This window comes from Pseudomyrmex gracilis, unplaced genomic scaffold (assembly GCF_002006095.1).
Source record: "Pseudomyrmex gracilis isolate BER0280 unplaced genomic scaffold, ASM200609v1 scaffold_141, whole genome shotgun sequence".
NCBI classification, from domain to species: domain Eukaryota; kingdom Metazoa; phylum Arthropoda; class Insecta; order Hymenoptera; family Formicidae; genus Pseudomyrmex; species Pseudomyrmex gracilis.
This window is the reverse complement of record NW_018020725.1, coordinates 195,788-213,310: the sequence shown is the minus strand read 5'-3', so window position 1 is coordinate 213,310 and position 17,523 is coordinate 195,788. Positions and strand designations below refer to the sequence as shown.

At 44.4% G+C, this 17,523-nt stretch overlaps 1 protein-coding gene across 8 annotated transcripts in view; it reads left to right on the top strand.

Moving 5' to 3' along the window:
- LOC109857034 (tyrosine-protein phosphatase 99A) overlaps window positions 1–17,523 on the top strand; it is a 186,761-nt gene extending 169,238 nt beyond the window's left edge. For 4 of the 8 annotated variants that reach the window (XM_020432904.1, XM_020432905.1, XM_020432903.1 and 1 more), the window contains exons 2-16: window positions 2,120–2,758; window positions 6,552–6,761; window positions 7,470–7,747; window positions 7,945–8,201; window positions 10,305–10,588; window positions 11,451–11,671; window positions 11,767–11,892; window positions 12,009–12,184; window positions 12,266–12,557; window positions 12,651–12,822; window positions 13,001–13,125; window positions 13,217–13,494; window positions 13,594–13,729; window positions 13,819–14,416; window positions 14,547–17,523. In XM_020432904.1, coding sequence (XP_020288493.1) covers window positions 2,572–2,758; window positions 6,552–6,761; window positions 7,470–7,747; window positions 7,945–8,201; window positions 10,305–10,588; window positions 11,451–11,671; window positions 11,767–11,892; window positions 12,009–12,184; window positions 12,266–12,557; window positions 12,651–12,822; window positions 13,001–13,125; window positions 13,217–13,494; window positions 13,594–13,729; window positions 13,819–14,319 — 3,243 coding nt within the window. In that variant the 5' untranslated portion in view covers window positions 2,120–2,571 and the 3' untranslated portion in view covers window positions 14,320–14,416; window positions 14,547–17,523. Of the gene's footprint in view, window positions 1–6; window positions 1,218–1,305; window positions 2,759–6,551; window positions 6,762–7,469; window positions 7,748–7,944; window positions 8,202–10,304; window positions 10,589–11,450; window positions 11,672–11,766; window positions 11,893–12,008; window positions 12,185–12,265; window positions 12,558–12,650; window positions 12,823–13,000; window positions 13,126–13,216; window positions 13,495–13,593; window positions 13,730–13,818; window positions 14,417–14,546 lie in introns of those variants that run through there. The other 4 variants (XM_020432906.1, XM_020432900.1, XM_020432899.1 and 1 more) reach the window with 4 other exon arrangements.

The following is a 17,523-nucleotide window of genomic DNA, read 5'->3' as shown; positions in this document are numbered from 1 at the left end:
GTTTTTGTTTTTTTTTTTTTTTTTTTTTTTTTTTTTTTTTTTTTTGTTTCTCGTTACACGCACGTGAGCTTTTCGAGCGAGAGTAATTTTCATTCTCGACAATAATATGCACGCACGCACGTACGTACGTCGCGAGACATCCGTTAGTTTCATCCGGACGAAATGAGAGATCGTAAAATAGGGCGCGGTCCCGCGCGCTGCTCTCTCTCTCTCTCTCTCTCTCTCTCTCTCTTTCTCTGTGTGTTCGGATCATTTATTATATACGCGCGGGATTCCGCGCGCGGGGAAATAAAAACTCGGAGAGCGAGAACGCGCGAGATTGACGTGGGAAATCGCGGATTAGCCTCGTCCGGTTTGCGCATCGCGCTCGTTCTCGCGTACAAAAGTGAGAGAAAAAGAGCAAAATTTTCAGTTATTTAAATATACCGATCTGTAACATACATATATATATATATATGTATATATATATATATACATATTGCGTATACATAGACTCTCGACGAAACGCCGGTTTTAAATCATTTCGCGAAATAATTTCAATTTCCCGATAATTTCGAACGCAAACGAGACAAAATGTGTTTTTAATTATCTTTTGTGTGCGCGCGGCACGCGCGCAATGTTGAATGTACAAATCGCGCCGCTCTTTGTGATTCATAAACGCGCAAAACGAATCTCAAACGAAACGTCATTTATTCCTTTATGAACCAATTACGGATTGACGTTAAACCGCGTGCGCGCGCGCGCGCACGTGTGGCGGATTCGCTCGCGTTGAATAGAAAAAAAGGTTTATATTAGCGCGAAATAACGCGCGCGTCGCGTTCGCATTATACGCGCATCGACGCTCCTCGAAGTTTATTTATCTATTCCGCGATGCCAATTAGACGATAAATGGGGAATATGAAACTGGATCCTCTCTCTCTCTCTCTCTCTCTGTCTCTGTCTCTCCATCTCTTTTCTCTGTCACGGGGAAAGAGAGAGGCGTCTCTCTCGCTATTGTCAAGGAAACGCCATTGTTATTGGATCGGTCCTGTAATTTGCTTCTTTATCCGGTTCAACCCGACGTTCGAGCTAACTCGATTTCTCTCCCCCTCCCCTCTTGCGAGTGACGTTTAATTGTTCGCACCGTGCGCATCGGGGAAAATTCACTCGCGCCTCGAAAGTTCGATCTCTCGTTTCTCTCGCCGGATCGGAAATTGAAAGGAAGCCTCCGTGAGAAAGTACGTGCGCGAACTTCGGAATAAACGTTGAGAATTTATAAATTAAAGATCGGTTGTGTGTGTTTTCCTCTTTTTTCCTCCTCTGTAGATTGAAAGCTCTCTGTCCGCATTTACGAGAAAGAGAGAGAATGAAGATTGAGAACGGGACGGCGAATCAATTTCCATAGGAGCGAGAACGGAACTTCCGATTTAATTTTAATTACAGACGTACTCTTTGTACTCCGGAAAAAATGTACCTTATATTTGGCAAAACTTCTTCACTGCTGTTGATTAAAATGTAAAACTTGGCAGCATGTTTGGCTTTTTTTTTTTTTTTTTTAATTTAGTTTTTGAGGAAACACGGAAGCTTCAATTTCGTGAAAGATTCCGACGTTTTAGCGACGTAACTACGTATGTGTTTTAATTTTATTTGAAATGATAGATGCGCTTTTTACTTTATTTTACGTGCACGCTTGCGTTGCCACACTCTCGTGACAATACAATAGATATATATCGAACGACAAAGCTCGCGACTACACCGATATATTGAGCGCATCGCGCTCCGTTGTTGTTTACGACGACGCGAAGTTATTCCCCTAATATCCACCCACTAAAAATACAGGGAGAAGTGGGGGGAAGTCGCTTCACAACCGCTAATGTTTCAAGGGGATCGAATATAATCAGCCGTTCTTCCCTCGCACGATCGCTCGATCGATGGACGAATATTCGAGGACGTGGCGTCTGCGGATGTGCGACGACAACATCGAAACAAATATATTTTTTTTTTTTATTTCAAACAATTATTCGTTAGAGAAAAGTGTCGAGAAAGAGGGCTCGCTTCTTCGTTCGCGAGACTTCGTTCTCTCAAATTTCCTTCGCGAGTTCGCGCGACGGAGCCTTACTTCCGGTTTGTTTCCCGACAGGAGGCGAGAGAGTAGCCGTTTACAAACACAGTGCCATAATCGACATTCGTCGCGACACGTGCGATAATATCTCGTCGAAACAAAAAAAAAAAGAAAAAAGGTCGATTCGTTCGCGCCGATAACCTCCTCACCGAGGAACTTTCGCGCGCATAATGTCATGACAATGGACCCGACTGGTGAATAATGCATCGTTACGCGCTTCGCTCGGGTTACCGCAACAACAACAACGACGGCGACGACGACGACGAGAACGGTGGTGCCGATAATTGTGCAGGCGGAAGAAGATCGCGTCCGAGAGATCTTTCCCGATCGGAATGGACGAATTCGTGAAATAGCGGGCGGACAGCGAAGAAGAGAGAGAGAGAGAGAGACACGCACGCACGCAGGCACGCGGTCGTTCTACGCAGCTGCAGCAGAAAGGAGAAGAAAAAAAAAACAAAACGAAAAGAAAGATGTCGTGGTCTAGTGCGGCCAGTGTCGCTCAACTGGCGGCGTCGCTGATGCTGATCTTGAGAGTCCTCGTCGCCGCGGATCCGATCACGACGACGACGATAACAACGACGACCGACGAGCCGACGGTCTTCGAACGGACGACCTACATCATGTCCTCCACGGAGAACGACAGCGATGTTTATCTAGGTAATTCGCGGATGAGGCAAACCTCCTCTTCTCTTCCCCGTTACAGAGACGGGGCCGACGCACGCAGTGCGAGCTACGTCTTCTGCGCAGAAGCGGTCTCCCGATTTTTTAGACCGGCGCGACATAATTCGTTGACATAATCGTCGGAAAGCAATTTGTTGTCGCCACGCCAATAAAAGCAAAAACAAATTGAGACAACGTGTGCCAACGTCAGCACGTTGTTCAATAATGTTGCGTCCGGATTAGACGCAGATTGTTACACGATTTTGAAAGGCGGTTGTTAAAGCGATTAATTATATGATATGATAAAAGCGAAAATATAAAATAAAGGAGCAATGTATCAGTGTATAAAAGTGTAACAAAACTTAAGAGACATAATATTTTTTAGTAAAGAGATCTAATTAATTAATTAATTAAGCGTTTCCCTGTCCCGTCGGTGTTTTACCGCTAAAGTTTGCGATCTCTTCCAATTAATAAATTTCTTAATTACGCCAGTTATGTAAGAAAAGTACGTAAAGCGCCGTGATGTGAAAAATGTTGGCCACTTAGCGTCGCTTGAGCGCGATTAATCGACGAGGCACTAAAAAAAACAAAAAAACAAAAAAAAAACAAATTAAAAAATTAAAAAACATGCGCGCGAGTTTCACTCGCGGAAATGTCACGCGCTCATTCGAGTATTGCGTTACTCGACACGACCGCTTCTCGTAATCACCCGCGCGCGAGCGTAAGACTCTGTCCACTCGTGTAATCGATTCTATCTTAACTCATTTCCGTCTCGATTTCGCGCAACGTCTCGTTATTCCGAGAGATTATTCGAAGGATACGCGCGCGCGTCCGTTTTGTCTTCTCGATTCTGCGCGCGCTTGCAACCTACCAATGCGCACCTAACAATCGTTGCATTGCGCAACGTTTCCAGACCGACGTGCGCGCGCGCGCATGTGTGGTATTGTGACACGCGAATAGTTGTGTTGCTGCCGTTTGTTTTGCAATCCGTTGCTGTAATATTGTTGGCGAGCGCGAGCGCCCCCGCGGAAAAACACGATATTTTGCAATATTTTTTTATTGCACGCGGAATTTGTTCGGTCCGCAATTGCGACGATAAAAAGCGCGACGATTTTGTTTGGCGCGCGCGCGCGCGCGAGAGAGAGACTCGATGTGTTTCTTTTTGCGAGATCGACGCGCATTTCCCGGTCTCTTCACAAAAGAGCGCATCTGAGGAGGGGATTTTTTTTTTGTTGCGCTTGCGGCCGCGCGCAACAAACATATCGTCATGGCAACGATTACCTACTGACCTTAAGTGTCGTCGCGAGGATAAAATTATGGAAATACGCTCGTGAGCCGCGTCACATCCATCCTCGGAATTGTTTCCAAGAACAAAACCGGTATTATCTTGACGAGGAATCCGCGCGCGCGCTCGCGGACATTCTATTTTTGCGATTCCACCGGGACCAAGGTCGATCGGCCTAATCCTCGGACGAGGAAATCGGAGTGTCGCGAAAAAAAATTCTGGTCGTGTAAATGATTGAATAAATAAAAAAAGCTATACGTACATAAACTCTTAGAATCATTCGTGCAGAGAAATTTAATGAAACGCAAACGCTTTCGCTGAAACGACTCTCCCGCGAGTCGCAAATAAAACGTGTGAGAGATCACTTGGGGGCATTTCCTGATGATATTTCAAAAGTCGTTCGACACGATTTATTGATTATTTAATCGAAGACCTATCTCGCGGCGGGCCCGAGAGAAGTCGGGAAAGTCTCGCGTCGAGTTCTCGGATGTGTAATCGGTATGCGAGCGGCGGCGGTATCCTCGTCTCTCGCGAAGCAGGTACTTCGCTTCTTATCGACTTGTTCCTTTCACTCCGCGCGAGTGCAACCGGCGCGTGTTGCTCTCACGAGCGAGCCTATCCTAATAAAGGCACTTTCGCTTCTCGGCGTTCTTCGGGCGCGAAAAACCCGTTTCCCATCCGCAGACAGATGAAAAGTAATTTTATTTTTCATCGCGTGGAAATCTCCCGAAGCGAAAGCGCGGCGCTTCTCTCTTATTTCCGCTCGGAAGGAACGAGCGCGCGATTAAAAGGCGCAGTTTTCCGCTTTCCGCGCTTGCCGCCGCGTTTGCGAGACAGCGCTTGTTATTATTGCGGAGAGGGAATTGCTGCAAGATCGCGACCTTGCGCCGTTACACGCGGACCCGCGCGCAATCGCGTTCATTTTTCACGCCCCGCTAGTAATACGAGCGGCGGCGGTCGCTGTTGTGCGCGCGCGAGCGCACAACACTCGACGATATGACATCATCCGGAGGCCGTATGCGGTTCTCCGTGAAGCGGCTCTCTCGTCTTCGAGGTGTAACCTCATTCTTCTCCTTCTTGTTGTTCTTTGTTTTTTTCCCCGAGACGCCTCGAAAGCGTTTTATTACACATCGTTAATCTAACGCGAATTCGATAAGCATACACTCCGAGACGACGGAGTACGTCACGATAACTCCAAAGGTCTCGCCAAATAAGCCGTAAATCACCGATCAATGTTTTCGCGGAGAGATCTTTCCGCTACGTTTTACGTTACGACGATAATCGCCGGGATGTAATAAGTTTACGGTCACTTCGATCTCGCTTTTCTCTCTCTCTCTCTCTCTCTCTCTCCCTCATGACATTTCCCCATTAGCTCTTTATCGACGATAATGGCGTGTAATTTCGCGGTTTTTTGCTTGCGGAGGTTTTTTGCTCCGGAGGTGTTTTTTTTTTACTGCGGTTTTTTTGTTGCGTTTCGTTCGATGTGTGTATTCAACAGGATTTCCTCTACTGCTGCGTCGTTTCGCTCGACGATCGCGGTCGTTTTTAAAAAAGCAAGTTTACTGTCAACGATTTCACGCGGCTGAGAATAAAAGAGAATGCAAATCAATTTTGCGGTGTTTTGTGGTACTTGCGCGCGTGTGGCGCGCACACGCGCGCGGCGTATGTTTATGCGCGCCAGATGTTTATGAATATTCGATAAATTCGATCTTTCCGAGACGAAACGACAACGATCGTTTACTCGTTCGTGCTTTAGACAAATGGAAATGCGGATCGCGATGTATCGACATCGCGTGCTGTGTTCGGAGAGAGAGAGAAAACGAATACAGTTGCGCGGACACAAACTCGTGAGGTAAAAAGGTACCGCCGTGTCTCCCATACGTTTCAAAAGAATGAGAGTATCGGAGTCGCATTCTCTTCTTCACCGTCGTGGTGATTGAAGAGAATCCGATATCTCCCGTATCCGATCGGAAGAGTAACATTTCTCTCTTCGCTTTAAACAATCGCCGAAAAACAATTTCAAAAAGATCGGGAGAAGATCCACCGATCGATCGTGAAGATAAATTAAACATTCGTCAAACTCTTTTAATAATTTTGTTTATTTAATTTCTTTTTAAATCGTCAATCACAAAATTAATCGACGAACGTTTCGTTAATCGATCAACTTTCCTTCCCGATCTTCTTTGAATTGTTTGAAAATGTCGGACAATAAAACACACTTTTTTTCCACATATTTGTATTTAACTAACGTATATCTGTGACAACTCTGCTGACGCGTATTATCAATTGTTGTGTAACGAAAAAACGCGGGAGACGCAAAAAATTTCGAGAACGGAAAAGTTTCGTTCTCGTTAAAAAGAAAGAAATACTTTGTTGCGTCGAGCAGACGTCGGGGATCGGTGCGACATATTGTGTTGCGCGTGCGAGAATACGCGCGCGAAAGGTGAACTGTCGTGTGATAAAAAAAAAAAGAAAAAAAAATAATACGCATTTCTTTCTTTCCAGCCCCGACGAAACCGGAGAATCTCACCTCCCGTGAAATCACAGGCACAACCATCGAACTCTCGTGGTCGGAACCGGTGAACGCGAACGGTGTCATCGCCGGTTATCGCGTTTACTACATGCATTCCAACTACACGGACGTTAAAATGCACATACCCGATAAATCCGCGGACTCGGACTACTCTTCCATCGACTTCGTTCTGCGAGATCTGAGTGAGTATACACGAACCATATCTCGTTTCACATAATAACAAAGACCTCGTCGAACAAGATCGTCGTTCCCGGATGAAAATTGTCCCGCGAATTTGCACCGTGAACTTATCGTGTGAAAATTCCTGTTTGTCGATTCGTAAAATATACGCGAGCAAAAAATAATTTGAACGATAATGGGAGATTAATATTTATAAGTTTTTCGTCTGACGAGTGGTTTTCGCGTTAGCCAAGCAGACGGTCTTTCCGTCAGAGAGATAGGTCGGCGCACTTAAACTCGTCGATAAGAGGAACGCCTCGAAGAGGCCTCTTATCGCTGAACACGCGCGTGTATATAATTCTTTTTTCTCACTCATTTACATTTTAAGCAAACAAAACTCGGTTAACTCGCGCACCTCTCGCGCACTTGTGTGCGCGCGGAAATAAATTTGTCGCGTTCGAATAAAGGAACGTCAACCAACGAGATTTTCCCGCGAACGAGACAAAACAAAATTCGAGCGAAAATCGAAATTCGATCTCAGCGCGATTTTTTCAACAAAGCAAGATGTTTTTTTTTTTTTTTTTTTATAAAATAAGAATAAACTGATCTCAGAAACATTTTTCGGCGATATTTTCTTGTTCGTGAAAAATATATATTTCGTTAAAAATACAGAATTATGGGACGTTATTTTTGGAAACGTAGCGACACATGTGTAAGCACTGGTTTTGCAGATCCCTACACCGAGTACAAGATCTGGGTGAAGGCTTACACACGGAAGAACGAGGGCGAGCCTTCCGATCAGATTATACGCAGGACCGACATAACAGGACCGAGCGCACCTCAGATCTTGAATTTGACTTGCCAATCGCACGAGTCCGTGTACGTTCACTGGGCCGCGCCGGCCACCTTCTGGGGCTCGATCGATTATTACTACATCAATTACCGCAAAGATAACGGGAAACACGAGGAGATCGAAGTCGCTCCCGAGAAAAATCATCTCGAGTGCGGGGTACGTGTCGGAAAAATTGACAATTTTCAGCAACAATAATGTGTGTGCATTTATCAATGAAGAAAAACCGAATCGCTTTTCCTCGATTCTTTATTGCATTTTCTTTTCCGCTTTTATTTTTGTTAGATTAATTAATTAAATCTTACAGCGATTGAAGTTACAAAGAAATTCTGACGGATTGTTGTGTTTCCTCACAGACCATCATACCCAATCTTACGATGAACACGGTGTACGAGGTGATGGTGCGAGGTGCCACCAGAAGCAGAATAGACAGCCACTTGATTATTCAAGGCGAGAACTCCGTGCCGGCGACCGTGTTGGTCACCCGCGATTGCGACAAGATACCGCCCTTGATGCGTCGCAGCAATAAAGAGCTCAGTCCCGCCGTGATCGCGGGAGTGGTCTGCGCTTGCTTTGCCGTGATGCTGACGATCACGACCTTCGTGTTATGGAAGTAAGTCTCGGTTTCATGCACGGCACGTTATCGCGCGCGCGATTCGCGGTTGAGAAGGACTTTACGTGTATGTACCGAGTCGATTATCATGCGCGGACATTTCTGCTTGACACGTGGAGACTTTTCGCGTCTCATAAATCTTTGATTCGGTTTTTTTTTCTTTTTTTTTTTGGTTTTTTTGGTTTTTTTTTTTTTTAATTATATCACGCTCGTCGCGCAAGTTTCCGATGTGATATCTTTTATCAACAGGATCTCGCGAAGATACGCTTTGCGAGTAATGTCCTCTCTTTCTTACGTAATCTGATATACGGAATAATAATCTTGAACATTGAAACAATCTCTTCCGACGATTAAATAAATTAATTACGATATTGTTTCGTTCGATGTGAAATAAAGATGCAAACTGAAGTTTGAAAACTGACAACGAGAAATCTGCTTTCTCTCGCGGCAACGACTTCGTTTTTTTTCTTTTTTTTTTTTTTTTTACCGATGTAGTCAATTTTAAAGTATTATTTCGCATCGCCGACGTTTCACTTCCGCTGCACCGATCCGGCGCTGTCATTTTTTTGTTGGAAATAGCAGAGCCCGGACAATCGGTTCGAACACGCCCGGATCGCGAATAGCATTTGGAGTACACGACGCGAGCAATTAGAAAGTTTGCAACGAACGGTGCAGTCACGTGAACCTTCGTACGCGCGCTTCGTATACTGGTTTTCTCATTCAAGCTTCTCCGTCTCTGATTTCTTCCCGCGACTTGTTTTTTGTTTTTCTTCGTCTTCTTTCAATATAAAGTTTTTTAATTTCTTTTTGAAAACAAAAATGTTTCTCCGTAGTTTTTTTTTTTTTTTTTAATTTATTAAATTTGTTTACTACTTGTTTTATCAATTTCATGCATATCGTATGTTCTCTCACAGCGGTTTTTCGATCAGTAAACTAATTACTTTGTCGATAAATTAATATTACATAAATTAATATCGCGAAAATGTTTGTGTTTTAAATTATTACAGAAAAACTTTATCAAGATTGGACTCAAAAGTTTCGGAAAATTATTCGAGCGGATAACACACGTAGCGTAGAATGTGTTGTTGCTTTTACAGTACAATTTATCGGTTTTAAAAAATTTTTTTATTTTTTTTATATAATCCGATAATTGTCTCGCGAATTCGTTCAATGACATTATCGAATTTATCAAGACGGGATTTAACGGACGGAATTGCGCTCTCGGTATGTGAGAGAAACGCGAGGATATGTGCGCGCGCGCGCGTAACTAATATAATCTTGCGGCTCTTATGTTTTGCGTTATCAAGCGAGATAACGCGCGGAGCGACAAGAGCGAGCTCTCAGTCACCGGAGTAACTCGTCGGCCGCCCGCGCGACGTGGTTCGGAGCGTAGCGGAACTTATGTGTGTGGGTAACGTGACGCCACCGCGCATTGAAAACGATAGAGCGAGCGAGCGTGCGAGTCTTGCGACGCAAATCACGGATTCGCGAAGGTTTCTCGCTCCTCGCGCGCGTTAGTACGTCTCGAGTGACGGTTCAAGAGCGGCGCGAAACAACACGAGCGATGCACGGCGAAGGATCGGCCGTGGATGACAAGCTTTCGTTTTCTGGGTCACGGACGACACGGTGTCCGCCTTAATCGCCTGCTTGTATCGCGTGTGTACTTTTGATTCATTCGTCGTCTCGTTTGTCATGGATACTGTCGTCGAGATTATGCCGTCGAAATGAAGAAATTTTTCCGCAACTCGTAAGTTCGATATCGCTCGAGATTTTAAGAAAACTACGCGTGAAACGCGCCTTTTTCAGAAAATATGTTGCATCGATATTTATTTCGATGCGTCAATATTTGATCGTTTCTATTCCCGTGATATGTTTTTTTTAATTCTTACCTTCGCGGACGTTCGGACAACTTTTATGTCGCGTGTGAAACGCTCATTTATTATTATTTAAAAAGCATTATATATATATATATATATATATTATATACACATTATATTAAAATATCTTTATGTACGTCTAAATTCTTCAAACTTTCTTCTCTCGTACGAGCGGAAACGTCTCGAGAAAGGAAATGTCTAGCTTTGCGTTTGTGTTCGCTCACAGACCGCTGTTCAGGAAATGCTTCCACACCGCCTATTACTACCTGGATTATCCGCCGAGGAACGTTCCCACCCTACAGGAATGGGAGAACAGCGAGCAGGACGGCGAGAGAACCGCCGTGGCCGTTCAGCAGTTTGTGCAGCACGTAGCGAGTCTCCACGCCGACGGAGACATCGGTTTCAGCAAGGAGTACGAGCTCATACAGGCCGAAACTGGCGACTACACCGTGGAGAACTCCCAGTTCGCCGAGAATAAAGCCAAAAACAGATATTTGAATATACTCGCATGTGAGTAGCCGTTTGACGTATGTCCCGTGCGCGCGCGTGTGTGTGTGTGCACACGCGCGCGCGCGCACACACACGCACGCTGTCGTAATATTTACGAATGAAAGGAGAAACATCTTAATATAGAACCGGTAAACGCGCTACGTTCCGCAGACGGGGAGGAGAGAACCCGTTCCGCTCGCGCGTAGGATTTACACACCTCTGTTTACCCATCGCCGGAGCGATATTCACCGCGCGTTTGATTTATTTTAAACACGCTCTGCGCGCGCGGCCTTGCCGTGCTCTGTGACCCCCTCGTTGATCTCATCTAGCCCGAGATCGTGACGTGTCGGTTTTTATCAACTCCAGTGATAAAAAAAATATTCGACGAAGTTAAAAACCAAGTAATTATATTATCGCACGAATAACCCGTCGATAACGACGGAATGTGTGGGATGAAAGACAGACTCTCTCCGAGAATAGACGCGCAATCTTGGAAAAAAAAGATCGTCGCGGAAAAAAATAACTCTGCTCCCATTAATAACATCGCGCGCGGAAAAGAGTAATTGTCGGGACGTGTAATCCTCCGGTCCGGTCGAGACGACACACACGCGCGCGCGCGCGCGCGCACACACCGATGGAAGAGATAGAGCTCTTGGTTCGTTGAATCATCACGCGCGTTGATTTTTTCACGCTGATTAGACTGATAAGTGGGTAATCGTGTAGCGCGCATTAAAGCCGCGCGCGTATCTTTGAACCGCGACAACGGAATGTAATTACGAACAGAACCGAATAAAACACAAAGACACAAGAGAATTTTGCTTGTTCACGCTCCGTAATGATGATGTAATTTATTTCAAATCTTCCCGCGCTTTCGTGTGTTTAGACGATCATACTCGCGTGCAATTGCTGTCCTGCGGCGGCGGGCCTCCCAAGAAGGGCCAGGATTACGTCAACGCGAATTACATCGACGGGTGGCAACGGGCGCGAGCTTACATCGGTACCCAGGGTCCACTTCCTCCGACGTTCGACGGTTTCTGGCGCATGGTTTGGGAGCAGCGCGTTTCCATAGTCGTGATGATCACCAATCTAGTCGAACGCGGTCGCGTAAGTATTTCAGATCACGATTCACTTCCGACACGCGTTTCTACAAATTGGTGTTTCATTATTTATCTTGCATTGTTGTGTATTTTTATTCGCAGAGAAAATGTGATATGTACTGGCCCAAGGAGGGCACGGAAACGTACGGTTACATCCAAGTAACCCTGGTGAAGGAAGACGTCATGTCCACATACACCATTCGTACTCTTCAGATTCGCCACTTAAAGGTATCGATTTAAAACTAAACTCTGCGCGTTTAGGATAGTGTTTTTTTTTTTGTTAGACGACTATATAAAATACAAGACGAACGATTTTTCCAACGAGAAACTTCTGGTTCTTTAAGCAGATCAAGAAGAAGAAAAACGGGACCAATATGGGCGAGCGGACTATATGGCAGTATCACTACACCGGCTGGCCTGATCACGGCGTACCCGATCATCCGTTGCCCGTTCTAAGTTTTATTCGTAAATCGTCCAACGCCAATCCGCCCGACGCCGGTCCCATCGTCGTCCATTGCAGGTGTGGCAACGATCACGGCAATGCGTGTGATTAATATAGCGGGTTTCTTATTTATTATACAAAAAAAACTATCTCTTTCAGTGCTGGCGTTGGACGTACCGGAACGTACATCGTGATCGACGCCATGCTGAAGCAGGCCAAGGCCAAGGGCGAGATCAACGTGTACGGATTCCTCAAGCACATTCGCACTCAGAGAAACTTCCTGGTGCAGACGGAGGAGCAGTACATTTTCATTCACGACGCGCTGCAGGAGGCGATCGAGAGCGGCGAGACCAATATCGACGCGAACAACCTAATGCAGCACATTCAAGACATGCTGTGCCCATCGAATAACAAGACTGATGCGTGGAACAATATCGAAGCTCAATACAAGGTGAATGATTTATCGCCGGACCGAATGAATTGTGTGCGCAAGATGATCGATAAAATATTCGCATAAATTAATTAATTATTTAATCTGTTCAAGTTGGTGACGTCGTGGAAACCGAAAGACTTCAATCTCGTGTCCGCCACCAAATCTTGCAATATTATCAAGAACCGCAATATGGACATTATTCCCATCGAGAACGCGCGCGTTCATCTAACACCGAAACCCGGCGTCGACGGAAGCGATTACATCAATGCCACTTGGGTTTCGGGTAAGCGTTAATAATTGTTATTAAATTATCATTACTTTATTATTAGCGATAATAAAATTATCAAAATTGTTGCTAGTTGATAATAAAATTGTTACGTAAGTGATAATAAAAATTATTATTACGCTATTAATCGCGTGTTGTCGAGAGGTACAAACGGTAATTCTAAAATTGCTTCTAGGTTTTCACCGCAACCGCGAGTTCATTATAACGCAGCATCCGATGGAGAACACTATAATGGAGTTCTGGCAAATGATGTGGGACCACAATACACAGACTATCGTCATGCTAACTCAGTGCGATGAAGTGCGTTTCAAAGAAAATGTTATCTGATCGTTTAAAAGTGAAAAAAGTTATTTTTTTTATATCTTCGAAAATTGTTTGTTTTAATTTTCAGGAATACCCGGAGTTCTGGCCCGTTGAAGGAAAGGATCTGGAATCCGAGACGTTCCGAGTGCGACTTTGCGGAACGAAAGAGACCGTGAACGGCACGATTCTGCTCGAGGTCGCGGTTCGATCGTTGCAGGACGATTACGAGCTCAGCGCCAGGATCGTTCAGGCGCCGTCGAATCAGAACGGTTTATGGCCGCACAACAACAATCCGAAGATCTTCGTCAACATCATTCAAGATTTTCATCGGGATTATCAAAACGGGCCTATCGTCGTGATCGACAGGTGAACTTGACAGTCTCTCGTTTTTGTCAACTTTGATAACAACACCACGATTTAAGTATTTAACTATTTTGACGAATATTGTGTCTGATTCTAATTTAGGTACGGTGGAGTGGAAGCCGCACTCTTTGTTCTACTGACCACTTTGAACAAGCAACTCGAGTTCGAACAAAGTGCCGATATCTACATGTTCGCGAAGCTGCTTTACATGAAGCGACCTGGCGTTTTCCGCTCGAAGGTACGAGCGTGTGAATAAAATTAATAATTATTGTACTTTGATCGCAATATAATTTGTATCTAAATTTTTATGTATCTCTTTTTTTTTAGGAGGACTACATTCTGCTGTACCAGTGTTTGGAGACCATGTTGTCTACGAAGGGCCGCGCGGAACCCGATCTGTACGCCATGGCGAACGGACACGTCGGCGCGATGAACGACCCGAACGAGATCAGGTCGGCCTCGTCGATTCAACACATGCCCATAGATTATCCATCCAAATCATCCGTCATTCGCGAATACGCTACCGTAGAAGTCAGTTCCGAATACCTGTCCGACTACGCAATTCCTATACGCGTCGATCATCCGATTGAGTCGTCCAGCAGCCGTGGGAGCGAGAGCTGTCTCGCCTCCTCCCACGGCGGCAGTAACGACCACGTTGTACCGCCGCCGGAAAAAGGCATGGTGGTGTCGCAGAGAAACATTAGCTATCACAATCACCCGCCATCCGGTGTATCCGTAATGGTCGATGCTAACGGTTATATCACGAACGGCAGCATGCGCGTACCCGCCGACGGTCTGGAGCCCAGCTGCAAGATGATGCCGCAATGATGCCGGCCTATCTTCGGTTGCAGCGCACCCTCGCGAAGGTCGGCCCCGCTGTAATCGAGCTCTCGGCCGTTCGAACAGAAGTCTCAATCCGGACTTGGTGAGTATCGACGAGAAAAAAAAAACAAAAAACAAAAATATGAAGTCTCTTCTTTCGGTATATCAAAAAAAAAAAAAAAAAAATCAAGCGCGCGCGATAATGCAAGCGAAAAATCTGTTTTCCCGAACAGACTGATGATCCTCGCATCGCGAAGGAGACGAAGAGTTCGCGTCGTCCACGGGAGAGCCGAAGCGGATCTTCTTCACAAGCGGATTTCTTTAGTGTACATACGACGCTACGTGAATATTTTAAACACGAAGGAAAGAGAGATAAAAGAGTTTCGGTGCGAGTGGCGGACAGTGCCAAAACAAAAAAGAGACAAAATTGCCGCCGATCGCACGCCGAAGCAGGTGACACGTTTGTCTTGTCCGTCGTGTAAGTTTACGTTTACAGATTATTGTATATATTATGTATTCATATATATATATATATATATATACATATATATGTATATGTATAGACACGAGAATGTACACGCACGCGGGACACATCTGCATATTGTACATATATACATAGCTGGAATACATATATCGCGCGTAAAAGTAATACAAATATATATTATACATATATATATGTATGTATAAGTGTTGCGTGTGTCCGTGTGTGTGTACGTACAAGTCGAAGAGACATCCCGACATCTCCGACAGTTGCCAAAGAATTACATTACATTATCGATATATGTAGCCCCTCCCCCTCCGCTCTAATTGTTAGGAAAAAAAACTTGGATATATTGTCGCGTGGATTTTTTTGTGAGTGTGTACATACATGTACGCGCGTGTACGATTATATTCTACGTACGCGTTAAATAGTTTGTAAACGCGCGAGAACGCGGATCAAACAAATCTCCTTCGCGCGCAGCAACAACAATTGCGCAAAAAAAAAAAAAAAAAAAAAAAANAAAACAAAACTATTCACTGCGAGCGCGCGTCTGCCCTCTCTCGTTTTTTTTTTTNNNNCTCACTCGCGACGAATCCGCGCGACGCGCACATTTATATTCGTTATGCTAATACTGCCATTTCAGCGAGGACAAATTTCTGTCGGCGATTGCGTGTCGTTGTTTGTTTGTTACGACTGTGTTGATATTGTTCTTGAGAGGAAGATTCTTGAAAGAGGAGAAATTCAAGTGCGAGAGGTGCGATTTTTCTCGCGCGAGCCGCTCGATTCGCACGCCAGTCAAATCAAAATATAATACGATATAATATAAAATAGCGCTTTTTGATTCGTTCGGTGTCCGTGCATAAACGAGTACCACACGCACAACTCGACAGAAGACTAATGTTGGCCCTCGATCGAGTCTCTGACGCGCAATGAATGTTTGTAAAAGGCCTCCGTGAACAGAAGCGAGAACAAAATGTTACAAAAAAAACTGCAAACTACGCAAATATGTTCGCGAAAGAAGCACACGAGCCGACGCGTATCTCCGGAATTCTTTGTAAAACGCTGACAAAAAACGGTAGAAGCTTTTTAGTTTTTTGAAAATATAGAGTAATATACCGATTTAACTGTGTGTGATGACAATCGCAGAGGGAGAGAGAGAGAATACGTTTTTCAATCATTTTAATTTGTACATACATTCTCCCCAAAGAAGAAAAAAGAAAATCTCTGTGAAACAAATCAAAGTAAAGTGGCACTTTTAAATTCACGCTCCTCTCGTTTTTGTATTTTTTTACACACACGTTGTAAGCATTGAAAAAATAATTAAGAGCACAATCTCATGAATTTTGCATAACAATTTTGCATAAATGTTAATCCGCAGCACGAATGATGAAAAAAAAAAACACACGCACGAAACCGTTTACAATACATAAAGTAAATATGTAGAAATTTTTGAAAACAAAAATACGCGAAAGAAGATGAAGTCACCGAAGTCGCGAGAACGTGTTTGTTCGTTGCGAAAAAAACGCGTTGATTATTTTCGGCGCAACGTTAAAAGCAGCTCGTTTAGACAACTCGCGAAATGATGCGTCGCTTGGCCTATACTCGTAACATAGTACAAATTAGTCTCTACTTTGAGAAAACTTATACTTGTTTAGTAAACGTTCAACGACGAGCAATGCAAAAAAAAAAAAAAAAAAAAAACCAACCCGGTCCGTTTTAACTTGCCGAAACTGTGTTACAATTAAGTGACTGTACATGCCATTTTAATGATAATTACAACCAGGTAGCCAACGTTACTAGGTATATATGATGTTCTTCCGTTACAAGTGGCAACGTCATCATCAAAATATAGACGAATAAGGCAATTACGCGAAGGTTAAACCAGCTCGAAATAAAAGAAAAAAACCTAATATAGTTCTCGCGCGTCTTCTCGATTCGCGACGCAGATATCCAACGAGTTTAATTGTATCATCGCGAAGACTGAAATCGTCCTTGAATCATCGTTATCCTCTAGAAAAAGTTTACAGCGGACGAAAGTGAGAGAGCAGAGGCGACGAATGCAGAGAAAAAAAGAGAGAGAAAGAGAAGAAGTGCCGATGCCGAAATGTGTACATAAACGGAGGAAAAGAAAGAGAAGAAGTGACTGGCAAACACCTCGGTCAACTCGCTGTGATTAGCTATGCGAAAGTGGTGCGCGTTCTTCTAATATAAATTACGATATACACACACGTGTGGTGCGATTAAAAATGCCCCGCGGTTGGCACAAGACTGATCGTTTTATCTCGCGGAAATCAAAAAACAAAAAATAAGAAATCCATTTTTCAAGCCGTGCTCGCGTCGTGTTTTCGTCGCGAAAAACGGAGAGATTTCCGGAAAGAAAAACGGACATCGCTGTTCCTTTGGTACAGAAATTCGAGTCTTTTTCGAGGACCTTGGGTAGCGCCGAGAGAGAAACGTGTGTGTGTGTGAAAGAGAAACAAAAAGAAAAAAAACGAAGCAGGCATTTCCGTAAACGAAAACCGATATCCTCAAGGACACGGAAGAGAGATCTCCAGGACGTGGTAACGAGATCCGCATATATAACAAATACCGCACGTATGTTCGCGCATCCCAATTGCTCGCGATCGGAGTCTCGATTAATCCACCACCTCACGGACGGAAACATCTATCCGACACTCTATCGTAATGTAATTAGAAATTTAACTATGTATGTGTGTGTGTAAAGAAAC